Below are 25,459 nucleotides of genomic sequence, written 5' to 3'. Positions count from 1 at the left end.
AGTAAACGCATCAGACAAAAAGGCCAATTAACATTTTATTTTTTAAACTGCTGATGAAAATAAGTGTTACAGATGGTTGATGAGCAGCGACCTGTTTCCAAATGAAGGCTGATTTACAGTGTCGAAGGTGTGAAAGCAGCTCAACCACAGAGCTGCTAGTTTACTTTTTCCAAGTTAATGGACTAGATACAAAAAAACCTTACTTTTCTGTTTTATGAACATCTAAATTACATCACAATCTTTTATTAAACCTCCTTTGGATACAGTTGTACCTAAACACACACACACACCAACCTCTAATAAGTGCTACATCTAGCACTGGAAAATCCTCCTAAATGTTTGTTTATTAGACAGCTTGTCTCACTCACCGACATAAACTAATAACGCTCTCAGTTAAAAGTAGGAATGTGTGTGTTATTTTCCAGTCTCTCCATTCACGTTTTCACAGTTGACCTCCTGTCTTTATTCAGTAGCTGGAAAGCTCTACAGTTTGGCCCCTGCACCCAACCTCTCCACCTGGATAGTTAAGGAGGCAGCTGCGGGGTCATCGACAAGCCAGAACAGCTCGCCATTAGTTGGGACAACGCGAGCTGCTGGGAACGCCGGACCCTCTCTACCCTCCAGCACCTCCTGCAAGAAAACAGTCACTGTGTAACAATGCAACAGTAATGCTACATAACTCATCATGAAACTACTGATCCCTTGATTATTTTGTTGTTTTTAGTCATCTGTATTGGAATATAAGCATAAAATTGTACTTGTGTTCATTTTTTTCCACTTTATTTGTTTATTTTTAGTCTTGATGTATTTTTTTGTGCTCCCAGTTCATCCACAAACTGTAACTGTTGAACCATAGACTGTGCAAAGTGTTGAAACCCTGCAATTTAACCTGCAGAGCCTATCTATGTTTCAGCGATACTGTGCATTTTTTTAAAAATTAATTGCATTATTCTGTTTTTTCTCTTTGCCCTACTCTAGTCTAAGTGGATCTACTGTGCCGTGGAATAGGTTATGGAATTTTTAAAAAAACTTGTAAATGTTACCTTCAAAACTGGTGCTTTGCTCCCTCCAGTTGACACAAAAGCCACACATCGTGCAGAGTTCACCACTGGAAAAGTCATAGTTACACGCTGTGGTGGTGGTTTGGGGGAATCGCTGATGGGGGCCACAATCTTCTTGGTTTCCTGAATATGGGGTACAACCAAACCAGATCATCTATCATGTGTAATGTATATAGGCGCCAAAAAATGTGATTGAGAACCGCAACACAAGACTCTACTGTAACTGTCAATTATCAGATGCGACATGAAGCACATTGCCTCACAGATATGTAATGAGGGATGACAGTAAAAACCACAAAGTCCAAGTAAATCAAAACCTACCAATGATCCATACATAGTCGAGGGAGTGTCTTGAAAAGTACGGGCAAGAAAACACATTGTTTTTTCAGACTAGCAAGTCAGGAACCACATCGAAGTACAAACCTTGACATGCTTCCAGACCTTAATTAGTAGGCCTGCCAGAATCATAAAATAATGTGCTTCATATGCCTACAGCAGAAGCAAATCCATATTTCTATAATTGAGAGGTAACATTTACAGACACATGTGCGAAACTGCCCAGAACCCTGAAATTTAATGACTGGTGGTAAATTTATATACATTCCTAAAAAAAGAATAGCATTGTCCAACATCAAGATGCCGGACTGATGGTCCAAGATTGCCTGCTGTCAAGGTCATAATGAGGGAAAACATGTTTACTTTCTCTGAAATATGAAAAAATGTGATGTTTCTAAGCTATGACCACCATTGTTGATTTAATCAGTTAAATCATTTAAGCAAATCCACCAAGATTTGTATGGTGAAGCATCTTTCTACACTCATCCTTTTTCGTAAATATTCAATAGGTATACAGGCAGAAATGTATCGTAGAACAGACAAATTTACTTTAATATGGCCCTCACCTCTAGCAGAGGGTGGTCTGGGAAGAGGGAACAGGTGTGTCCATCGGGACCCATACCCAGCAGTAACAAGTCAAACACGGGGAAGTCATCATCTGGGAAGGTCTGTGTGTTTGAAAGTAGCAAAATCAATACTGCAAATATTCTGTAACATGTTAAAATCCCACACATCCCATGCACGTGTGATTTTATAACCAGAATCACAGAAAAATAGAGATATATCTAATAGATGTTGCACCTTCTTCAGTTTGCTGGAATAATCCTCAGCACACTCATTCACTGGCAGCGAGGGGTCGATGGCTAAGATCCCACTGTCAGGGATGTTGACCTTGGAAAACAAATGACTCTGGAAAAGGAGCAACAGGTTATATTTTATCCCAATGTAACTAAATAAGTGTAACCACGACACATGCAAACAAACAGATACCTTGTACAGCCCATAGGTGCTCTCGGGATCATCAAAGGAAACCACTCGCTCATCACAGAAGCCAACCACCCACTTGCTGCAGTCCAAGCTGGACATGGCCAGCAGCTCTTTGCTGAGCATGGACACCAGGCTTCCTCCAGAGAGTCCCAGGGTGAACCTGCCGTGAGAGCTGATGGCTTTCTCAGCCCGTGATGTCACCAGATGGGCCAGCGCTGGACCAAGCTCTGCTGAGGAGGGGAAGACCACGACTCTTCTGCCAGCCATGATAACGCTGTCTGAATGCAGGTGTGACTGAGTAGAAGAGAGTGATAGAAAGGATTTTTGAGCAATGCATAAGGAAGTCAATTACCACACCATTTTGCAAGTCATCATGATGTTTGCAAATATTCTGCACTGGTTGCTCTGAATTACACAAACTGCTTGTGTTGGTACATTAAAGCTCCACTTTAAAACTATTTTGACTTGAGTTAATTTAACACTACTGTAAACTGGGACAGCGCAAAGCGATAATTGGAGATTAAAACTACAAACTCCAGCTTCTACGCGGTATACTATTATCTACTATCAGACATATGAGGGAGAAACGATGCTCATTTCTTGACATCTCAAACAAACCTGACATTTAATCTCTAACACTACAATTTTGCGGGAAAAAAGTGTGTTTACCCACTGAATGAGACTCTCAAGAGTAGGTTGTCATGAGGAGGATTTTCAGTCGGCAAATGTAAATTCGATGCGATACTTCCTGAAACGAGTTTTCAGTAGCCAATCACATTCTGTGTTTAGATCGCATTGCATTCTGGTCGATGAAGTCTCGACTAAGTAGCTGCAACGAAAAGTCAGCTTTGCGAGTTTAAAAAGGGGATTAACAAAACACTAAAGAAGATTTGTTGAGATTTTACACAACAGTTATTGATAGTGAAGTCAGTAGAAGAAGTTCTGTCAATATGACATCTTTAACTTGTAGTTTGAAGTAAAGTTGTAAGATTTCCTCCCACCCGGTAGATGGAAACAGTGTTTCCTCTCTAACCCCTCGCACGCATCCTGCGAGCATGCACACACAGCTCCTGTCCTGCATTATTATTACATTGTGACTAAATTTTTTTTTTTACAGTGAAACATTGAGACTTCCAGACTGCAAGAACTCGTCATCTGCTGTGTTAGGAGTCTACAGAAATCTGAAACAAACAAAAAAAAAAAAAAAACATGTCGACAGTCTTTTCTTTCCAGACACAGCTCGTCTCCATCATGGACGCCTTATCCAAAACAGCTGTAATGGAAATAAGCAAACTAGTCGAGATCGAGTCGAAGATGCTGAAAATAGAGATAACTAGAGGGCGGAACGAAATCGCCTCCCTCACAGAGAAACTGCAGCTGATGGAGAAATTGCTTTATATCGCACAGGGGAGCAGACAGGACGCAGTAGCAGCAACAGCAACATGCTCAGTGCTGAGGGACGATTCACAAAACGGAATATTGGAACCTGACAGGACAAGACCTGCCATAAAAAGGTAGGCTTGTTGACTCCTGTGTGTAGCCTGTAGGTACATATTATGTCTGTGTTGCTGTTTGTGCTGTCAGCATATATATCTCCATCAAAACCTTTGCTGCCAGCTGCACCCTGCCTGCTTTATTTATTCTCAGTTTTCTGCATCCTAGTGAGAGCCCATGGGAAAACATAAGTTCTTCCACTGAGACAAGCAGTTTGCATCAAGGCGAAGAGCATTCTGCAGCTGAGGTATGTTCTGCACTATAATCATCATACAGTATTATGCCATTATATTGTACTGTGTTCTTTAATTCCCATATTGTTTCCTTATTAGTTGACAAACCCACTGAAGGAGCAGCCTGAACTGATAGTGATAAAGGAGGAGCCATCAGAGGAGGAAAATAGAGACTCTGAACAAGATAGGACAAGTGAAAACAGTGAGTTTGGTTGTGCAGCAATTTGTAAAATGTATGTACTAAGTGTGAGAGTGTGAATCTGACTTTACAAATATTCTTGTATCATAAAATGGATCACAAGCTGATTATTTTGTTAAACAACTGCTCCAATGTTAAGATTGAACCTTCACGCTCCTCATAAAATGTGTTTTAGAAATATTGTTCTGTAACAGTCAGAAATCCAGCAGTAGACAAACGCGAGTCCAGCTTGTGGCCTTCATCACGAATGTTCCAATTTTTAACATGCTCTTACGCTGTCAACAGGAAGGGAAGTGCTCACAGACCCTCAGAAGAGTCCAGAAGTGATCCAGCGTCTCAAACCCGTTTCCGAACATCAGCAGCCCATGTTTACTGACAGCTTCGTGACCCTGAGCACCCAGTCGTCTCTCACCGGACCAGGAAGGAGAGACACGCAGTGGAATCCACAGCTTACGACCGTGCACACAAACGTAGAGGCTGGGAAAAGCTTGCCTCCAAATGTCGCCTCCCAAAGCATAAGCGTGCTCAGGAATATGAAGATTCACAACCTGAGGAGCTCAGCTGCCAAGAGGTTCGGCTGCCTGCAGTGCGGCAAGAGCTTCAGGTGCTTTAGCCAGCTCGAAATACACCAGAGAAGTCACACGGGAGAGAAACCGTTCAGGTGCACGCTGTGTGGAAAGAGATACGCACAAAAAGGGCACTTATACACACACCAGCGCACGCACACCGGGGAGAAGCCGTATCGCTGTCCTATTTGTGGAAAGGGCTTCATTCAGAAATGCACTCTTGATATGCATCAACGTACACACACCGGGGAAAAACCTTTTGTCTGTATCAAATGTGGCAAGGGTTTCACAAAGAACTGTAATCTGAAAAAACATCTCACGGTTCATCTTGATCCTAATTTGCATGTGTATGGTAGTGAATCTGGTGCGTCGACATTTAGTGGGACGTTCATAAATGGAACCACTTAAAAACACTGTAGCCAGTCACATGTAACTTCTTCAGCTGCGTGATTGAAATATTTTGTGCATAATAAAGCTACCCGTGCCCCAGATTTGAGTGGAAGATATTGTCTTTCATCTGTTCTGTTGTGATAAAAACGTGTCAGTACATGTGTTCTCTGCTACGTACCTTTCACATCTCATTTTATAACACTTTCTCCTCCACAATTACAGTAAATATGCCACTGAGCAAAGCACTGAGTCAGTGGAGCTGCTCAGGAGTCAATAGAAGAAGCCTCACTGGGAGCACTGTGACTCAGAGGAGAACATTCACTTATTAATAATAAATGTCAGGTAAAGTTGTGGGATTTAGATGGTGCAAAGCTTTGAACTCAAAGTTAAGCACTTACGACCTGATTTTAGACTGCCCTGTCTTGACTTGGGTCTTGTGAGGCAACACTTCAGACTTGTTACTTGCAAAACCAAATGATTTGGTCCCATACACCTCAGATTATCCAGACAATGTTGTGACATTACATGGTTTAAAGCAACTTTAAATGTATTCATTTACATTTATTTCGTTCAATTATCAAAGTATTCACCAGAAGAGTTAGTATCATACCCTGTTTGTATTGTTGTCTTGTATACATATCACTAGCAGGGTAGTCTTGTCACCACACAGCGCTAATAATAATAGTATGTACAATAATCTGTATTACTCCTGCTGAGGAATGTCGAGTTGTAGACACTAGCCGTACCACTATAAAATATTAAGTATGATAATTTCATTAATTTAGATCATGACTGTTCAATTGTTTCAGTTTGATCATTTTATTTTAAAGTATTCACCAGAGGAATCAATTGTATAAAATCCGCCTTGACACTGCTATGACAATTTCTGGCATAGATTATGGGACACTATTAAACTGCTATTACATTTGAAGGAGAATCAATAATACAATTACTATCGATATGTATCGATATGAATAAGTCTCAAAGGATAGGTTCAGAATTTTTCAAGTCTGTCAGGTGCCCATATAAACACTGAAAGAGGTTTTCCCCACTGTAATCATTCCTCCTGTTCATACTGGCTATTAAAAGATCCCCTTCAAATGTGCTTTCAATGTAAGTAATGGCGGCCAAAATCCACAGTGTGTCCACACAGTCATTTTGTGCAAAAATGCATTTAAAAGTTTATGTGAAGCTTATACAAGGCTTCAGCAGTCTGAGTTAGTCATATCAAGTGGATATCTACTACATTTACAGTCTTTTTAGCATCAATTTCCCTCTTTGTGGTTCTTCAGGCAGTGTTTCTCTGTTGAGCTGTAATGGAAGTATAATAACGAAAAGGGGGACTTTGGCACTAAAAAGAGTAACGTTGAAAGATATCTACTTGATTTGACTCAGAAGTTTCATATTAGCTTCAGATAAATGTTCAGTATGAACAGGAGGAATGATTATGACAAGAAAAACCTATTTCAATGTTTATTTGGGCACCTGACTATTGTTTTGAGAAAGACTTGAAAAAGTGTGAACTTGTCCTTTAAAATTGTTTAATATAATCGTGTTGCAGTTTCAAAGTGACCACTGGATGGCAGTGAACACTCAGATTTTAAACGATGTCAGCCACCCTACTCTCTTCATACTTGTAATACACTAATAAATGACTTGCACATTTTGATTAGATTGATATTAACACTGCTAGTCATGAATTCAAGCGTTAAGTCCGACACAATTGTACACTTACACTTCCAGTAAAGGTATAAAACAAAATCCAGCTCCTTAAACCTATGCATCGCTAAATAGGTAAAGCGTTTAAGGTATCTGTAAAATAGTAATAATTTGTATAAATGTCTGAATAATTCCCGCTGAAGAGGTAATAAAACATCGTTTTGTTTTTTATGTTGTGCTGCGTTCAGGTGCTCCTCGTAAACGTTGCTTTCCTCACGATCCCACAATCCCTTTCGGCACAGCTGAACTACATATTTGATTCGGGAGCAGCAGCGTAAATATATCCATGGTCGGTACCCGGGTTATTTTATCAAAATTTCGAAATACTCAGCCTTCCTTTCAAGATGATGTGCGACACGACAAACCGAAGTTTCCGGACGCAGTTAGCCGCTATACTGGAAAAGCTAACGAAGGCGGCTTTAGTGGAAATAGGAAACCTTGCAGACGAATGCTCCTCCGTCCTTCACACCGAGATATCTCTGCACAAGACCGAGAATGAGGCCCTGAAGAAGAGGTGCTACTCACTGGAGGTCCAGCTGAGAGCTGCGAGGGAGGCACAGACCTATCCTGTACACGCCAACAGTATCGGCCGCCGGCACCCTGCAGGTCAGGACGGTCAGATATCCGGACAGATAGTCTTTATAGGCTCCCACAGTGGAGGGGTTATTCCCAGAAACTATTTGTTTACAGCTGGCGAGCTTTGGCTTTAGTGCAGACTATAACCACCTCTACGGCTATTTCCGCAGATGCTTATCTGCATTGTTGACATTCAGAAAATCAGTGGTGGAAAATAACTAGGTACATTTATTCAAGTACTGTACTAAAGTAGTTTTAGATACTTGAACTTGAGTATTTCCATTTTATGCTACTTTATACTTCCACTCCACTACATTTCAGAAGGAAATATTGTACTTTCTGCTCCACTACATTTATTTGACAGCTTTAGTTACTTTTCAGATGATGATTTGAGACAATGGATAATATAACTTTTAAAATACATCACATTGTTAAAGATAAAACCCGTGATTTACAACCTTTTTGGCTTTTGACGTCTTACAGAAAGTAGTTTGTAGTTGGGGTCACATTTCAGATGTCTATCAGATGTTAACAGCTTCACCAAATAGTGATTTTTCCCTCTAAACTTCTCACATGGTTTCATTTCAATAAATGTTCAAATGATCCAATATTTTTTCTTTTTCTTCTTTCCTCTGCCATTAATCATCTCACGACCCTTGAAATTTATCTGGTGACCCTTTGAAGGGGCCCGACCCCTCATTTGGGAATCACTGGATTAAACTAGCTAACTGTATATCAAATAGTTCAAACTAGCTCCACCTCCAGCAGCTACAACAGTAACATGCTGGTTACACACTGATGTTTCAGTATTAATAATCTAATTTAATAACATATCAGTCAGAGGAACCAAACAAGTACTTTTACTGCAATACTTTAAGTACATTTTGCTGCTAATACTTATGTACTTACGTATGATTTTTCATGCAGGACTTTTACTTGTAATGGAGTATTCTTACATTGCTGTATTGGTATTTTTACTTAAGTAAAGGATCTGAATACTTCCTCCACCACTGCAGAAAAGTAAACACAAATGATAATCTGAGGTTTGATTTGATCTTGGTGAATATTTCCCTGTAATATTCATCTAGAGGAGGTCACAGTTTCATATCTGCTTCTCCCTCCAGAACAGCAGCAGCCTGCTCCGGCCATTGATGGAGTTTTTGGAAAGGACTGGTGCATGGACCTGTGGAGAGAGGACAAAGTGCCCTCTCAAAGGAAAGAGCCAGAGCCTGCAATGACAAGCATGGGAGCCCAGGTCAGCGAATCATCTGCCAACATCTTCACAGTAACTGAAAAAAACCCCCACTGATGATACTACCTGCACTTATAGTATTAACATTAGATAATGCTTAATGTACTGTTAATAATCAGAGTTATAACTTAAATTTGAGGGTTATTTTCATGAGCACAGTTGCAAGTTAGTGTATTTGAAATGCCAAGAAAAAAAACACATACAATGATAACATTACATACTGCAAATGCTTTTGTCCAAAGCGATTTAACCTCTAGTGCGCAAGGCATGCATCTGTATCGAATGCAGAGGGTTGATTCTGCAGGTCTCTTATGTAATTTCAGTTCGGCAGTGAAACCTGTTGTGGTTGCTCTTGCAATCATAGAATAATCTGTTTCTTTAGTGAGCTGAGATGACTGAACGATTGTTGTGTCATGTCTTGTTTGGTAGGCACTAGACTTGATGGAGAGAGAACCTGATCTCATCTTTGTCAAAGAGGAGATATATGATGATCATCCCATCGGGCAGCAGATGAGGCTCACAGATAACAGAAAAGGTAAGTTTGGATTAAAAAAAGAAAAAAAAAAAAACATCAGGATCCTGATTAGTTTTTGTGATTTAACTGTATATTCTCATGTGACAGGAGTTGGGCTTTTTGAGGCGGAGAACATGCTTCATAGATCTGTCAATGAGCTGCAGCTACACCCGGGGGATCTAAACAGCTTCTCCATGCCGGCTGACGGTCAAACACAACAACGCACACAGCCGACAATTATGGACAAGCTAATAGAGGATGCGACGATGAGCACTCTCGTTGACAACACAAATCCTCCCGCAGCCACCGGCGAATACTTTGACTATACGAACAACATCCACATGAACGCAACCAAAGAACTCACCAGTGAGCCCAAACCCGTGAAGTCAACGAAACACTTTGAGTGCTTATTCTGTGGGAAAATATTCAACTATTTGAGCAGTTTAAAAGTCCACATCAGACGACACTCCGGCGAGAAGCCGTTTAGCTGCACAGTGTGCGGGAAACGCTTTGCTCAGAAAACGTACCTGAAGCTGCACCAGCGCGTGCACTCGGGGGAGAAGCCGTACAGCTGTCCGGACTGCGGCAAAAGTTTTTCCCAGAAAAGCTCTTTGAATATACATCTTCGAACACACACCGGTGAAAAGCCTTACAGCTGTGTTGATTGTGGGAAATGTTATGCATACAAGTACGGTTTAAATCACCACCAGTGTTTCCAGTTGCCTGGTGAAACCCCATGAAGAGCCTGGATATTGGTACCAAGTCAAAAGCAGAAGTATGATGTTTTCTACTTAAGTGCTACTCTCAGTATTACTCAGAGCAGCTCAACTGGTGCCAGCATCTCTACATGAAGCTCAAATATGGAAGAAAAATGTAGACTTAAAAAAATAATAATAATAACTTGAGTGCTGCTGTAAGATCTTAGTTGGTTTGTTTTTAGTTGTACTGTAGGAAAATACTGCAGCAGCCAACTGACTGAGCCGGATTGATTTATTTGATTGGTTAGGTGTTCACTGCCAAATTTTGCGATTTCCTATAACAAGCCTTTAAAGTCGGTTTCACGTTATGATCGATAAGGAAACTATCATGGGTCTGATGACACAATTCTTACATTTGATGTGAGGAGCTTATAGTAACTATGACAAAAAAAGCTTCTTCACTCATATTTCACCCGTTACATTTCACCATGGTTGGTGTAACATGTTCTACATACCTCAGCATCATATTTCAGGTCACAAAAGGTCCGTGTCGAATAATGACAAGATAATTTCTTTGGACAAGTGCTCTATTGTTTGCACACATGTAGCATAATCTTTCAAAACTACCTCTTCATAACAAAGTAAAACGAGTCTCACTGTTTGCTTCATCGCCGTCGCCTCACCACTGTTTTATATTACCCATAATGCCACACCTCATTTCTCGGCATTGAACTGGGTAGGAGAGTGAGGAAGCCATGACTATTGATGTGAATTAGTAACATGATGTTTAAATGAGTCCCAGAGGTTTTTTTTTTCTGGTGTAGGTGGTGTTACTGTTCTGAATAAATGTATTTGTATTGCTGCTTCATTATTATTGAAAAACAAATGGTGTCGTCAATATGCAGTAAAGCCAAACTTTGGGGTTTTTTTTGTAAATGTTAATTATTTATGTTCATGAAACCACATTGAATATTTTTATTCTGTACTTTCCTTTGAGAAATTCTCATCATATTTGTCAAAGTGCAAAGACATGAGCAAATATCTGTACTAAGTTATTATTTTTCCTGTAACATAACGCTCTTGAACACACCACACTGACCCGAGTGAGTTGAAACCCATTAAAGAAATCCCGTGCTGTTAATTTTCCCCCCTCTGTTCACTCACACCTGCATGCCTTCTTTAAGTTCAAGGGAAGTTGAATTTAGACCAGAAAAAACATACTTTAAAAGTAAAATTTTATTCAATAAATTTTAAATCTCCATTGTGAACATTCGTGACCGTGTTTTATTTTAAAGACAGAAACAGCAGCTAAAACACAGCTGACAAAAACAGGACATTTTTGCTACACCTGAATTTTTAGCACCCCGCTAAGGATGACAAGACATTACAAACATGACATTAACTACATTTAAACTAATGTGAGAAGTAGTACGAAGATTCATTCAGATAAATACAGCTACTGCACCAGAAACAAGTCACTGACAGGCTTCTGTCATCATTTATTAATGTCTTCTAGCTATGCTACGACCTCACGATTTCTATGTGCCATTAAATGATGGTTGAGATTCACCTTTTGAGTAAAGGTCTTTCCACATTTAACACAGCGGAACGGTCTCTCGCCCGTATGAATGCGTAGGTGACATTTCAGATTACCTTTCTGGGTGAACCCTTTTCCACACAAGCTGCACCTGTAGGGTTTCTCTCCGGTGTGGACGACGTAGTGAATCCTCAGAGCCGACGGGTTCGCAAAGGTCTTCCCGCACAGCTCGCATGACTTACTGACTCTCTGAGAGAGGACCGGAGGCACGCACGTGTGTGTGCTAAACTTGGTCCTGTGTGGGAAATGCTGCTTACAAATGTTGCAGAAGTTTGACTTGTGTGATTTCAGGTGGCGTGTCAGAGTGCCCTTGTGAAAGAATGTCCTGCTACATATTTGACAAGTGAATTTGTCTTTGTTTGGACCTCTGTTGGTTTTAAGCACATTAACGTTGTCGAGTGAGTCTTTATCCGGAGCAGTGCTGTTTTCTGAGTTTGCTGTTTCTGTTTGCTGCTCGTCTTGCCCGGCCTCACTCGCAGCGTTTATCGTTGCCTCCTGGTGACTTTCTTGAACAAACTGCACATCGTCATCATCATCATCCTCTTCGATTGGAATGATATGAGTGCTGAAGGCCTCCTCTGTGTCACTGACGGGTAACAGCTGCACGGACGGTTCTTCAAGACCACCCGCTGACACAATCTGCTCATCATCTTGATCAAATGACAAGCTGCAAGTGCTGCCGTCAACTGAGTAACCAATTGACAGCCGCTCTGGTTCCCCAGCTGAGCATTCTTCATGTTCTGTTGCACAGAAATACAACGACAAACACTCAAACAGCATCTGAAGTTGCAACATCTGCAGAGTGTGCTCCCTAATGCCATTGTTCATTCATTCACTTACCTTCTGTACTGAGTGTTTCCTGCTGGCAGCTGCTGGCAGCATCCTCCTCATAATCTTCCTCTTTGATGTCATTGACTGTAATTTGGTCGGACTGCAAAACAAAAAAAAGTCCATATGTAAAACTAGTTCAACACAGCAACAAGTTGGTAATTGATTCATCATGGAAAAATGGAAAATATTCTCTGGTTCCAGCATCTCAAATGTAGTGATTTGCTGATTATTATATCATTGTGAATTAAATATCTTTGGTATTTTGACTGTTCATTGGACCAAACACACAATTTAAGAATGTCACTGCATATTTCACTACTTTTAGACCTTTTTATACTAAATGATTTGTATGATTTATTAACTTTTATGCATAATCCATCATCAATTGATAGATTAATTGATAATAAGAGTAAATTACTTGGCTTAGACATGCTGTGCATCAGGGCATCTATGCACTCCCTTTTCCAGTTATTATTACTTATCAGTGTGTGTGAGCAGGGTTTAAGAACATGTGTATTTTTTTTTATATATTCTGAAGTTTGTAAAGTTCATATTGTCATTCATTATTTATTTGTTCCACTCATCTTATTGCACAGCTCCAGAAAAGAAAAAAAGCGTTTCACAAACAAAACACAACTCAATTTCCTTGTACATATATATGACTGAAAAGGAGCAGGAAGAAGAAAATCTTGTTTTGCCTGCCCCTTATCCTAAACATAAATAAACAATAGAAATAGATGGTCTGTCAATTAGTTATTTAAAAATCATTACTTACAGTAACATGAGAAAAAATCAAAAGCAATATACAATAATTCATCATCAACTAGGGCCTGACCGATACTGGAATTTTTGGGGCCAATGGTGATACAATATTAGGGAGTAAAAAAATTATGATATGGATATACTAGCTGTTAATCTTATATATGCAGAATATATACATAAACACACATTTTTTGCAATGATCCCTCAAATGTAAAAGACTTGTGACAAAGATATGTAATGGAGGCAGGATATTTTACAGTTCAAACACAAACTTTATTGTCCAAAATGACATCAGTGCACTGAAACAGTAAACTTCACTGGAAACTTAATGATTATAAATTACCACACAAAAAACCCCCCAAAGCAAAACAACAACAACAACAACAAAAAAACCCACATAGAAAGAAAAAAACATATGTACGTATACATTAAACTTGAATTAAGAAAAAAAGGATCAAATATACATAAAATGCTGCCTATATAACTTTTTTAAAAAATTGTCACATATCAGACAACATATATGCGATACCAATATATCTGTGATAAGCCAATATCGGCTGATAATATGGGCTGACCGATATATCAGTCAGGCTCACCATGCTTATAGCTAAATTTTCTTCTATGGTCCTCGTCCTCTGAACTAAAAACAAACAACTTTTGTTAATTTTCTTGCAATCCTTTGCTTTTTGCTTTTGTACATGACTAATAATGTCTGTAACTCAGACAAATCTTTAAGTTTCATTAGTCCTAACTTAAAATAGTTGATGTATATTGTTGGACGCCTTTATGTACAGTTGTTTATTGCTCAGGGCCTTAAAGATATCAGTCATTTACTGGCTCTGCAGACCTTCCTCTCACCTTATCAGAGGACTGTGGTGAGTCTGTGACTCTCTCCAGACTATATGGGTCTCTGTCCTTCCACAGATCCATACACCAATCCTTTCCAAAGATCCCCTCTATAGTTGGAGACCCAGAAACTGAGAAAAAGAGTTTTAAAAAAGAGGTGACTGTACACACCAGTAGACACAGAAGACATGTCTTAGCTATGTTTTACTGTGAAACAAAAACTAAAGTACCGGGAGCATCTCCGTCCTTGTGACAGACGGTTTGTACACCGACGGCGCGATAACTTTTACACAACTTGGGTGCGTCGCTTCTCACGATCGTCAGCTCGCTCTCCAGACTGTTTACTTTCTCTGTTAAAGCCGAATTAGCAAATAGGAGCCGAGACAACTCTAACCGGAGCTCGGACGAGTCTTTCTCCACCAAAGTGCAGACCTGACTCAGGGCAGACCGAGCCATGGTCTCCATGATGGACGAGAGCTGCGAGTGAAAAGAAGAGCGGCTCGACATCGCAGACACAGGCTATAACAACCCTCTCTAACTAAAGAAAGTGGGGTTATAATTTAAGAAGCAAGTATAAAATGAAATGATGCATTAGCGGTTTACGTAGCTAACGAAGCTAATTTGTGCTAACAACACAAGCAAAGCGGGACCCAAATAAATGTAGCAACCATCACGTGTTTCCGCCGGATGCAACCGGTCAGCTGCGCTGTATTACCATAGCTTCCTGGTTCGCCTGTGAAATCGTTTTGTTTTCTCTAATAAAATAATCATAAATGCAGACTGACCTCTCGCGTATTAACGCAGACTTCCACAAGCCGGACTCAGCACAACCTCAGCTACCAACATGAACACGGAGAAGGACTTTTCACCTCTGACGCCAAACATTGTCCGGGCTCTGAATGATAAACTCTACGAGAAGAGAAAAGTCGCAGCTCTAGAAATAGAGAAGCTGGTGCGGGAGTTTGTGGCTCAGAACAACTCCACTCAAATCAGGCATGTTATCCAGATCCTGGCCTCGGAGTTTGCGCTTTCTCAGCACCCCCACAGCCGCAAAGGAGGTCTCATTGGGCTGGCAGCTTGCTCCATAGCTCTCGGTAAAGACTCAGGTCTGTATTTGAAGGAGCTTATTGAGCCTGTGCTCACGTGTTTTAATGACTCAGACAGTCGCTTGCGCTACTATGCCTGCGAGGCCCTCTATAATATAGTCAAGGTGGCCAGGGGAGCTGTGCTGCCCCACTTCAACCTGCTCTTTGATGGGCTCAGCAAACTTGCAGCAGACCCAGACCCCAATGTCAAAAGCGGATCTGAACTCCTGGACAGACTGTTGAAAGATATAGTGACAGAAAGCAACAAGTTTGACCTGGTGGCTTTTGTCCCCCTGCTGAGAGAGCGTATCTACTCCAATAATCAGTACGCCCGGCAGTTCATCATCTCCTGGATCCATGTTCTGGAGTCGGTGCCGGACATCAACCTGTTAGACTACCTCCCTGAGATTCTGGACGGGCTCTTTCAGATCCTGGGAGACAACAGCAAGGAGATCCGCAGGACATGTGAGGTGGTGCTGGGAGAGTTCCTGAAGGAGATCAAAAAGACACCATCCAGCGTGAAATTTGCTGAGATGGCTAACATCCTGGTCATCCACTGCCAGGTCGCAGATGAGACCAAACTCACAAATGACCTGATCCAGCTGACGGCTATGACCTGGATGAGAGAGTTTATCCAGCTTGCAGGCCGAGTGGTGCTCCCCTACTCCTCTGGTATCCTGACTGCAGTGCTTCCTTGCCTCTCCTACGATGACAGAAAGAAAAATACCAAAGAAGCAGCCAGTGCCTGTAATCACAGTCTGATGAAGCTTGTGACTCCTGAGGATGACGAGGAGGAGGAGGAGGAGAAAAGTGGAAGCACAGAGTCGCCATCCAAGGAAGAGGGCCAGCCCAAGACGGAGGCAGACAGCAACGATATGTTGAACGCATCACAAGAATCTGTTGGTTTCAGTAATATCAGCTTCTTCACTCCGGCGAGTGCTGACAGGCCTCAAGTAACTCTGGATCTGGATGGTATTGTCCAGGTGTTGGACCGCCACCTCCACGATTCCTCCACCGGCATGATGACCCGCATAGCTGTGCTCAAATGGCTATATCACCTCTACATCAAGACACCACGCAAGATGTTCCGCCACACAGACAGCCTGTTTCCCATGCTGCTGAAAACACTATCTGATGAGTCCGACGAAGTGATCCTGAAAGATCTGGAGGTGTTAGCTGAGATAGCGTCATCTCCTGCGGGCCAAACAGACCAAGCCGGCTCCTGTGACAGTACTGGTAACAGACTGGAGCTCAAGGTGCCAGAGGGTGCTAAGCTAGGACAGCAGCCCAGCACAGGCTCCAAAGCAGTAGATTCATCCCCCTCCACTCCCAGTATGAACTCCTATTTTTACAAGTTCATGATTAACCTGCTGAAACGCTTCAGTCTGGAGAGGAAGCTTCTGGAGAACAGAGGAGCTTTTATCATCAGGCAGCTGTGTCTGTTGCTCCATGCAGAGAACATCTTCCACTCTATGGCTGACATCTTGCTGAAGGAGGAGGACCTCAAATTTGCCTCCACCATGGTCCAGACGCTCAACACTATCCTGCTCACCTCCGCCGAGCTCTTCCAGTTACGCAACCAGCTGAAAGACCTGCGCACTCAGGAGAGCTGTGCTCTGTTTTGCTGCCTGTATCGTTCCTGGTGCCACAACCCTGTAGCCACCGTGTCACTCTGTTTCCTCACACAGAACTACAGACACGCCTATGATCTCATCCAGAAGTTTGGAGATCTGGAGGTGACAGTAGACTTCCTGATGGAGGTCGACAAGCTGGTACAGCTTATAGAAAGCCCCATCTTCACCTACCTGCGCTTGCAGCTTCTAGATGTGGAGAACAACCCTTACCTGATAAAGGCACTGTATGGCCTGCTGATGCTGCTGCCGCAGAGCCAGGCCTTCCAGCTGCTCTCCCACCGCTTGCGATGTGTCCCCAACCCGGAGCTCATGAGGACGGTGGACGAGTCCAAGTATATGGACTCAAAACAGCAAGCAGTCTCCAAACGTGCCTCTTACACTCACATGGATTACAGCGAGCTCTTGCAGCATTTCGACCGTGTCCAGAGCAAACACCTGGAGGTCCGACACCAACGCTCTGGACGTGCCACGGATCATCCTGACAGGAAGCTGATGTGAAATCGTCGGGCCATTGTGACCGTAGCAAGAGGAGGGTGAAAGAAAAATTATATATAGAGTTTTACTGGAAAAGATTATTAAGATGCTATTGAAGCCAAAAAGTATTATAATGTTAGTATGATAAAAACTGTCCTATCAGAGAAGCAATGGGTATACAAGAAACTGAGACGTTTGTAAATTTCTTTGCTAATAATGATGAAAATGTCATGTAATGTAAGAAATCAAACATTTTAGACAGAAAACACATTTAATACACTTCAGACTATGTACACAGAAATTAATCTTAACTTTCCGTGAAGATTTTGATAATGTACATAAAATGTCACATATGCGTCATAACTAATAGTGGTGACAATATGATCATCTATATCCTGAGTTTCCATCATGTCTTGTCAGTAGCTGAGATATTTTCCAGCTAAACGAAATAGTCACAGTGTTTTAAGTGGATGGACATGCATTTCAATGTTAAATAGCATACTTCTGTCATTTAATGTCCATGCGAACCACAGTATTTTCATGGTGTATCTTGTAAAGTGTGAACAGAGCATGCGTTCAGCGTTGCCTTAATCTCATGTCAGCCAGAAAAAAAAAAAAAATCTCACACGTAGAGTATTGACCTAACTCAGCTGAGATTTAAACTTTGCAAGCCATCAATGAACTCTGGCGTAAATTGTGAGTATGCCCACGTTGCTACACCTCTTGCCATTCTTTGTTACCTTACACACCCTCAGCTTTTAATTCAATTTCTTTTCTTATGTATTCTTCAGCTAATGTGTATTTCTCTTTGTATTGTGTCTGTTTGTCTAGCATTCTTAAGAAGAACTGCACTTTTGTCATTCCTGTGTGAAAATCAATAAAGTGGACCATGTGATTAAAAACATACTCTTCTTCCAAATCCATATAACAAGCAAAACAAGAAATAATGGTTTAAAAAAAAAGCATGTGTGAGGGGAGGAAAAAAGCAAGCAGACACATTAGAGCTCTTACTAATGACCTTTTCCTGTCTGGTATATCCTGAGTAACCTAGCCTTTTGAAAATAGTCTACTCAATATTTTGCTCTGGATTTATTACTATAATTAGGCTCATTATACACCAGGCTCCAGATGTAGACTATTCATTTGATGGTACATCTTAAAACTGTGTGAATGTGTTCTGTTAACCCTGCAGATTAGTTTCTACAGTGATTATAAGCTTGTAACACAGACAAAGCTCTATTTCAGGGAATGAACAGTAACAATAAATTGCATTTAGAATATGATTTTTTAAAATAAATAGTAAATTTTGTCTTAATATCTGTTTAAAAGCTTCTTAAACCTTAAAATGGAATCACTCTGCACAAAACGCTTAAATTTTTAACTGTACTGGCAATTATGTATATATATTTAAATTAGAAGCACTTGCATTAAAGACTGACTTAATAGGAAGCCAAAGAAATTGTAGTTAAAGAAAAAGAAAATTGCACTTTTCTGGACATAGAGCCAGAAAAGCAATTTTAACCTAATTTTATACATATAAATAATATAATATTACAAGATAACCTGCCTCGATATGAATGTGGTAGAGCTCGTTGCTCAAAATTATAGTTGGTCATTATAGCTCACACGTCTCTTTCCACCATCCCGGGCTGTAAGTAAAAATTCTAAAATAAAAGTTTTATGGCTCCTTTCCAGTTTTTCATTGGCAGGGTCTGAAACCGAGCTGAACACATTCTTTGATGTCCATGCTAATTTATGGTGCAACCAGAGTAGCTGCGTCACCTTTCTCCCTACTGCTGCAGGACTACACTCTGTTTAACAACCTACATACTGTACATACATAGAGAACATATAGGTCTTACTATACATACACAGAGAACGTATATGTCTTACTGCCTGGTAGAGACCCATCACTGCTGCATTGTATTTCACAGATGGAGGTTGACATCTTGTGTCAGGCTGTGGACGAGTCCTGCGCCTTGTGTGGTGAAGTTTTTCTGGCTCCAGTGGTCCTCTGCTGCATTGGCTGTGATCGTAGCTTCTGCAACTTTTGTTTGGAGCAGTTCTGGATACAACATGGCTCTAAAGATTGTCCTCTCTGCTTTAAGGAAAACAATGGGCTTCCACATAAATCATGTGAAGCTCATGGAGAGAAACTGTCTCTCCTCTGTGTGGCTGATCTGGAGCCTGTCTGCTCTATGTGCCACAGATCTGGCCTACATATGAATCACATAGTGTATCCCATCAAGGAGGCATTCAAGGATCATAAGGTAAGTTAAATTTCTTTCTTTTTTCTATGAAAAAATGTGAGCCTAAATTTGATAATATGCACATCTGTACAGATTTAGCTATCCTATAGATGGGGAAAATGTTGCTCAGTCCAAATACTGATGCATAGAACATGTTTAATGTGTCTGTAGGTTATACCTAAACATGAACATTTTTTTTTAGAGTGGACAAGAGTTATTCTCAGCTACTATGAACACGCATTTCAAATGTTGGAAATTGAAAATTAGACCTAGAAAAGGACTCTCTGCTCCCCCCAATGGACTCTGTAGGCTATGAACTGTAGTAACACGTCTGTCAGTCTGCTCATTATCTCTGTTTGTCTCTGTATCTGTATCCGATGCCTGCATGCACACACAGATGTGTGCAGATGTGTGGAAACATAGAAACCCACAGAGAAAAGAAATCCATCTGTCCTTCCCCAATTAATTTAATTGCCACCATTTAGATTCAAACTTAAACTAGTTGCAGATTAAAAAAGATGAAACATTTGACCAAATTAAGAAAAATTTAATTAAATTAATAAATTTGGTTTGATTCACCTACTTCAATTGAAGAGCTTTCCAACAATAACTTTTAATGACAAATTTGGAAATGCATATTAAAGAGGTGACCGCATGCAGAGCCACCACTCTGGCATGACAGGAGTCTGTATGAGTGTGTGTGTGGGAGGGGGGGCTCTGTTGACTACTGTTACTATGAATTTCTCTGAACTGCTGCTCTGGCAATGGCATGCAGGACACCAATCAAATTTTCACTTTGGCATCTCAATAAGACTGCGACTTATTCAGTCAGGGATTGCATAGTGTGGGTGAGTGAAAATAAAGTTTTGACTCATTATACGACACAATATATTCATGACTATATTACTCTTATTGGACTGCTCATCTGCAGTTTCTATATTGTTGACATCCTTATACCATGTTATGATATGTTAGGATGCTTTGAGGGGACTGTAGACATGAAAATCTGTCTGTATAATTACTACATTGTAACAATAATATCTAAAGTAACATCAATGCAGGGGAAAATCTTATACTGTCCTTATAGTTCACATTGTAATAATTCTCCCACCTTGTTCAAAGCAGACGTGAATCCTAACATAGCATGTGTGAAATTTATGAGCAACCATACAGTGTATACACATGAGTTGAAGCAGCCTACACATGACAGGATCATGTTCCCCTTTGCTTTCTATGTCTATCTACAAGCTCTCGCCCTATTTTAGGTGCAACATTGTTTCTAGTAAACTAACTCCCACAACAAAATACTGAATTACATTACAAACAAGGTCAGATAACAGTTAAATACTTAACAAATTAACATCTTGCTTTAAAATAACTTTTAATTGCTCTCAAAAACTTGACTCTTTTACTCTAAGTAGTGTTTGATTAATGTGAGAATTGTGTCAAGTATTTTTATACCAGAATGGTGATTTGACTCAAAAATAACTCTAATTAATTCTTAAAAAGCTTCTACCCAATGTTGAACTTGACCATGGAAAAAAAACCAGTTTCAGTGGTCAGCAGGAAGATATTTCTTTACCCACATAACTGAAGTCTAAATCGGTAACTTCTATCTATTTATATCTTGACCCCGAGTCTTAATTTGGACATTGTTCCTATGTAAACTCTTCAATTACACCATGACAGATTGTATCAACTCACTTCTCAAATAACATAGAGATGATTATAGCGCAACTGTAATGTAAAAACCATCTTGAGTGCAATTATTCCACCATCATCATTTGCTCTGCTGTCATCCCGGGGTTATTCAGGCTCTGATCTGCACAGATACAGTATCATATGTAAAGCCTATTCCTTTCATTCAGAGGTGTGGTGTTTATTTGAGAACGGGGCAATGTGCGCAGTCAAACAAGACAGCATAACATGGGATATGGATTCGAGAGCCGAGGTATTAACACTTATTTCTGAGGTTAAGATGAGGTAGCCTGCCATAGACATGGGAGGGGCCTCCTATCCTGCGTTGTCACCAAAGCCCTGTGAGGAAGAATGGCCACCAGACGTGCTCGTAGAGAGGACGACCTTTCCTGTCCAATTTGTGGACTTATTCTCAGTCAGCCAGTGATTCTAACCTGCAAACACAGGTTCTGTAAAGCCTGCCTCAAAGACAGCTGGGAGACACAAGTCACTGAGGATTCACGCTTCTGTCCTCTGTGCTGGCAACGTTCCTCCATGGATCAAATGGTGGTGAGTGCTGTGTTGGAGAAGGCCTGCGAATCCTTTAAGGAGGACAGAGGCAAGAATGACCCAGGTGCTTGCCAGGAGCATGGAGAAAAGCTCACACTGTTCTGTTTGGAGGACTTGGATCCAATATGTGAAGTGTGTGGGAAAGCAGCTAAACACAAAGGGCACAGGATCTATCCCATTGGGGAAAGTGCTCATGACTGTAAGGTAGGCATGTTACACGGTTGGTCACGCCGGTATTTCACACTGGTAGCAAATTTTCATCATCAACATCAGCTATGTGGGAAATGTTTACTTCACCACAAGCTTCTCCCTCTGTGTTCATATTGATACTTACAGTGAAAATGAATGATAATGAAGTGTTTATCAAATTATCTGTCACATTCGTCAGGATTACAGTAGATGTATGTCTTTATAGACTAGTACCTGATGTCAACAAGTGTGGATGAGACTTCAGAATTTGAATGGGAAGATTCTAAAGGAAATTTTAATTCACTAAATTTGTTGGCTGGTTATTTTGCACAATAAAGTCTCAAAGGCTGTCCATGATTCCATCAATAGAAAACATGTCACATTGTACCTGGGCATCATTTCAATATACGACTTTCTAAAAGTTTGAAAATGCATTGTTTATTGTGGTTTTCTTACCTTTTTAATTTTGATTTTCGCACTACTTTTGTGCTTCTCTAAGTCTGATATGCTGATATGAGTGACGGTGTTTGGCAGAGTTTATTAACATTCTAATAATAGCTTTATATTTTTGGTTTGCCGTCGCCGCTGGCGTCCCGAGAGGACTGAAACTCGACTCCCACAAGGTTTCTCTGACACAACGTTCATTCTACTCCCGCCCTGCTCGGCCTGCTCTCAAGAATGGAAATTCTTGAATACTGATGTGAAATTAATTTATTGGTTGCGTGATTTAAATTTTGCTTATGTTACCAGGGCATTAGATCATTTTCTATAGATTTGTCCCATTCATTTGATGCTGCTGTATTGTGGAGCTTTGAATTTACAGGAAAACACTGCCTGTCACATTGTGCTGACAGCTCGGCCACCTGCCAGGCTGACCTTGTTTTAAAGTGTTGATGCCCTGTCCCTGACTCTATAGGAGGAACTGAAGAATGCGCTGCTGCCTTTGAAGGAGAAATTGCAGCTGTACAAGAAGGCGAAAATGGTCTGTGAGGAAATGGCAGAGCATGTCAAGGTACTGTCACCCCCATCAGTACCAAATGTTACTTTGAACATACTACAGAGCCAAGGTGTGGAGGCGGTGATTATCCATCAATCATATCTCTTTCCAGAACCAAGCAGAACATACTGAAACACAGATAAAAGAGGAATTTGAAGCCCTTCACAATTTCCTGAAGGAACAGGAGGCTGCCAGACTTTCTGTTTTAAAGGAAGAGGAGGATCTGAAGAATCTCATGATAAACCAGAGGATGGAGGAGATCAACAATGAGATGGCATCTCTCTCTAACACAATCAGATTAGTGGAACAGGAGATGCGATCTCAAGATATCCCATTTCTTAAGGTAGATAAGAACAAGATAAGAATAACAAACCTTTTTTAAACCTTTTTATCATGTGCACACTTGATGAAAGTTGTTCTCTTCAATTTTGTTTTCAGAATTACAAAGAGACAATAAGGAGGTAAGTGTCTTTGCCACAATTAAGATCCAATTCATCTTATTTTTAGGATTATACAGCTTTACAGAAACAGCAAACACAAGCTTTAACTAATTCCTAAAATATCTTTTCAGAACATGGCTAAATTCCCTCAATCCACAAATGATTTCTGGTGCTCTGATTGATGTGGCCAAGCATATAGGCTCTCTGAGATACAAAGTGTGGGAGAAGATGAAGAGTATAGTTAAATATAGTGAGTTCCTCACAGAATAACATCAGTCATGTTTTATTGGTTTGGCTCTTTTCCTGGCACATTAGTAACTACCTCTTTCTTTTAACAAGCTCCGGTGCTTCTGGATCCTAACACAGCAGCTAGCTGCTTCATCCTGTCAGAGGATCTCACAGTGGTGCAGAACTGTACCCAGATTTTCAAGGTGCCAGACAATCCAGAACGCTTTGACATCAGCGCTGAGATGCTGGCTGCAGAGGGCTATTCCACTGGACGCCACAGCTGGGATGTGGAGGTGAAGGACAACAATTACTGGGTGGTGGGAGTTGCCAGCGAGGCCATCAACAGGAAGGGAAAACATGTGCTGACGCCAGCAGAGGGATTCTGGACTATAAGGTTTCGCAATGGAGAGCATAAGGCCTGCACAGCACCATGGGAGCCGCTGAACATGACTAAGAAGCCAGAAGTGATAAGGGTGGTTTTAGACATGGACCGTGGCAAGGTGACGTTTTATGACCCTAGACAGAGAACGCCTCTTTACACTTTCACTGAAGTCATTGCACGCACAACCTTTCCCTACTTTTGCACCGCCTGCAAAGAGCATCCACTGAAAATCCTCCCCACTAGCATATTGTTGTCAACAGACTAATTCACCTTGAAGACATACAAAAATGACACAAAGTAAACATAGCCATGTTTTAAAATATTTAATTTGAGTTACAACAAAACAGATGTTGTCTGGGAAATCTGAAATTGTAAATTAAACACCTATATATATTACTATACTGATAAGAATTTGTTAAAAATGACAGTCACTATGTGTGACTCAGCTTTGCATGACACAGAATCACTACTGTGATTTCCACATTCTTTTGAGTAACTTTCCCAAAAAAAAAAAAAAAAAAATCATAAAACAAAAACTGAAACATAGATCTGAACTTTCATATAAGGCACATACAGTAACAACTTTTATGTATTTGCAAATCTGTGCCAGTGTTGTTCAGAGGTTCAAACAAGTGGGATTAGATGCTTCCATTGCATTAAAATAAGACTATGGTTAGTGTTTGTTCTAGTTGCCATATGTGCTGCGTGTTTGATGTCTGGTCTTAACACGCAGCAGTAACTCCACAGCTTCACACTCAAGTATTGCTTAAACCTACACAGAATCTTGCAGCATATTTCATAAACGGGCATATATACCCTGTAACAAAGTTTGACTTCATACCAACCGTTGCTGTCCTAACCACATTATTGTAACATGTATCCTATTTCAAATAGGTTGTGGGGGATGCCCACTCTATGTGCGGTGATGCTCAAAGGCTTTTGGAGGTGTTCATTTCATGATAATACAAGATTATTAAAGGGAATGAATGCCCTCACATTATGTTCTGGTGTGTTACTCAAACAGTGTTAAAACATCATCTGTAACAGTACTGCCTATATAAGTAGTCCTCTCAACTGTTCCCTGAATGGTTAAAATCAAGTTGGGTGGTGCAGGAAGACTGACGCCAACACCAACGTAGACACATTATCTTCTTTATCTACAGCATCTGTTTAACTGAGGCACCATGAACTGCCCTACTAGGTCCTCCATGTCATAGAGACATTCTTCCTTCTGCTATAGCGTTGTATAGCTCCTCGTCCACAGCCTCATAACGCGCTGCTCTAGTGTTTAAAAAGTAGATCTGGTCGGTTGTGAGACGTGGGTCGTATCCCTCCCTCTGCAGCCTGGTTTTCTGGATTTTAAATGTACCTGTGCAGGAATGTGGAGATACACAGAAAAAAAATAGTTATTGATATGAAATCATCAGTGATGGTGGACATTTTTATGAACTCAGAAAGGATATTAGGGCAGTT

The 25,459-nt window shown here is 40.7% G+C and overlaps 7 protein-coding genes across 14 annotated transcripts in view; 4 read left to right on the top strand and 3 right to left on the bottom strand.

Annotated features, from left to right (window-relative positions):
• Positions 1 to 22: 22 nt before the first annotated feature.
• pgls (6-phosphogluconolactonase) lies at positions 23 to 7,593 on the bottom strand. Of its 3 annotated transcripts, none has more exons than XM_044330557.1 (6): positions 7,511 to 7,593; positions 2,388 to 2,678; positions 2,199 to 2,306; positions 1,964 to 2,065; positions 1,044 to 1,184; positions 23 to 630 (listed from the first exon to the last, which is right to left on the bottom strand). In XM_044330557.1, the coding sequence occupies exons 2-6, from the start codon at positions 2,649 to 2,651 to the stop codon at positions 484 to 486; spliced, it is 762 nt and encodes a 253-aa protein (XP_044186492.1). In that variant the 5' UTR covers positions 2,652 to 2,678; positions 7,511 to 7,593; the 3' UTR covers positions 23 to 483. The 3 variants fall into 3 exon arrangements, with proteins under 3 accessions (XP_044186492.1, XP_044186490.1, XP_044186491.1); XM_044330555.1 differs by lacking the exon at positions 7,511 to 7,593 and adding an exon at positions 3,054 to 3,134; XM_044330556.1 differs by lacking the exon at positions 7,511 to 7,593 and adding an exon at positions 3,058 to 3,132.
• LOC122966380 (zinc finger protein 629-like) lies at positions 3,244 to 5,367 on the top strand. The gene is made up of 4 exons (XM_044330552.1): positions 3,244 to 3,898; positions 4,047 to 4,125; positions 4,211 to 4,313; positions 4,596 to 5,367. The coding sequence occupies exons 1-4, from the start codon at positions 3,594 to 3,596 to the stop codon at positions 5,282 to 5,284; spliced, it is 1,176 nt and encodes a 391-aa protein (XP_044186487.1). The 5' UTR covers positions 3,244 to 3,593; the 3' UTR covers positions 5,285 to 5,367.
• On the top strand, positions 6,978 to 11,293 carry LOC122966381 (zinc finger protein 8-like). Its single transcript, XM_044330554.1, has 4 exons — positions 6,978 to 7,591; positions 8,686 to 8,816; positions 9,243 to 9,348; positions 9,436 to 11,293. The coding sequence occupies exons 1-4, from the start codon at positions 7,330 to 7,332 to the stop codon at positions 10,065 to 10,067; spliced, it is 1,131 nt and encodes a 376-aa protein (XP_044186489.1). The 5' UTR covers positions 6,978 to 7,329; the 3' UTR covers positions 10,068 to 11,293.
• Positions 8,705 to 14,930, bottom strand: LOC122966377 (zinc finger protein 32). Of its 3 annotated transcripts, XM_044330549.1 has the most exons (5): positions 14,292 to 14,719; positions 14,074 to 14,192; positions 12,463 to 12,553; positions 11,679 to 12,362; positions 8,705 to 8,790 (listed from the first exon to the last, which is right to left on the bottom strand). In XM_044330549.1, the coding sequence occupies exons 1-5, from the start codon at positions 14,566 to 14,568 to the stop codon at positions 8,771 to 8,773; spliced, it is 1,191 nt and encodes a 396-aa protein (XP_044186484.1). In that variant the 5' UTR covers positions 14,569 to 14,719; the 3' UTR covers positions 8,705 to 8,770. The 3 variants fall into 3 exon arrangements, with proteins under 3 accessions (XP_044186484.1, XP_044186485.1, XP_044186483.1); XM_044330550.1 differs by lacking the exons at positions 8,705 to 8,790; positions 14,292 to 14,719 and adding an exon at positions 14,847 to 14,930 and having other exon boundaries at positions 11,249 to 12,362; XM_044330548.1 differs by lacking the exon at positions 8,705 to 8,790 and having other exon boundaries at positions 11,249 to 12,362; positions 14,292 to 14,717.
• vac14 (vac14 homolog (S. cerevisiae)) lies at positions 14,906 to 18,160 on the top strand. Its single transcript, XM_044330545.1, has one exon. The coding sequence runs from the start codon at positions 14,906 to 14,908 to the stop codon at positions 17,276 to 17,278; it is 2,373 nt and encodes a 790-aa protein (XP_044186480.1). The 3' UTR covers positions 17,279 to 18,160.
• Positions 18,161 to 19,107: 947 nt separating this feature from the next.
• On the top strand, positions 19,108 to 24,522 carry trim35-13 (tripartite motif containing 35-13). 2 transcript variants are annotated; one of them, XM_044330354.1, is made up of 6 exons: positions 19,108 to 19,524; positions 22,856 to 22,951; positions 23,049 to 23,279; positions 23,375 to 23,397; positions 23,508 to 23,626; positions 23,716 to 24,522. In XM_044330354.1, the coding sequence occupies exons 1-6, from the start codon at positions 19,189 to 19,191 to the stop codon at positions 24,249 to 24,251; spliced, it is 1,341 nt and encodes a 446-aa protein (XP_044186289.1). In that variant the 5' UTR covers positions 19,108 to 19,188; the 3' UTR covers positions 24,252 to 24,522. The 2 variants fall into 2 exon arrangements, with proteins under 2 accessions (XP_044186289.1, XP_044186288.1); XM_044330353.1 differs by lacking the exon at positions 19,108 to 19,524 and adding an exon at positions 21,282 to 21,954.
• slc27a1a (solute carrier family 27 member 1a) overlaps positions 24,295 to 25,459 on the bottom strand; it is a 46,233-nt gene continuing 45,068 nt past the window's right edge. For all 3 annotated transcript variants that reach the window (XM_044330350.1, XM_044330351.1, XM_044330352.1), the window contains one exon: positions 24,295 to 25,355. In XM_044330350.1, the coding sequence (XP_044186285.1) occupies positions 25,198 to 25,355 (158 nt within the window). In that variant the 3' untranslated portion in view covers positions 24,295 to 25,197. The remainder of the gene's footprint in view (positions 25,356 to 25,459) is intronic.

The sequence above is a fragment of the Thunnus albacares genome, chromosome 17 (genome assembly GCF_914725855.1).
Source record: "Thunnus albacares chromosome 17, fThuAlb1.1, whole genome shotgun sequence".
NCBI classification, from domain to species: Eukaryota; Metazoa; Chordata; class Actinopteri; order Scombriformes; family Scombridae; genus Thunnus; species Thunnus albacares.
The sequence above is the reverse complement of the archived record's forward strand: the minus strand, read 5'-3'. Positions and strand labels throughout refer to the sequence as shown.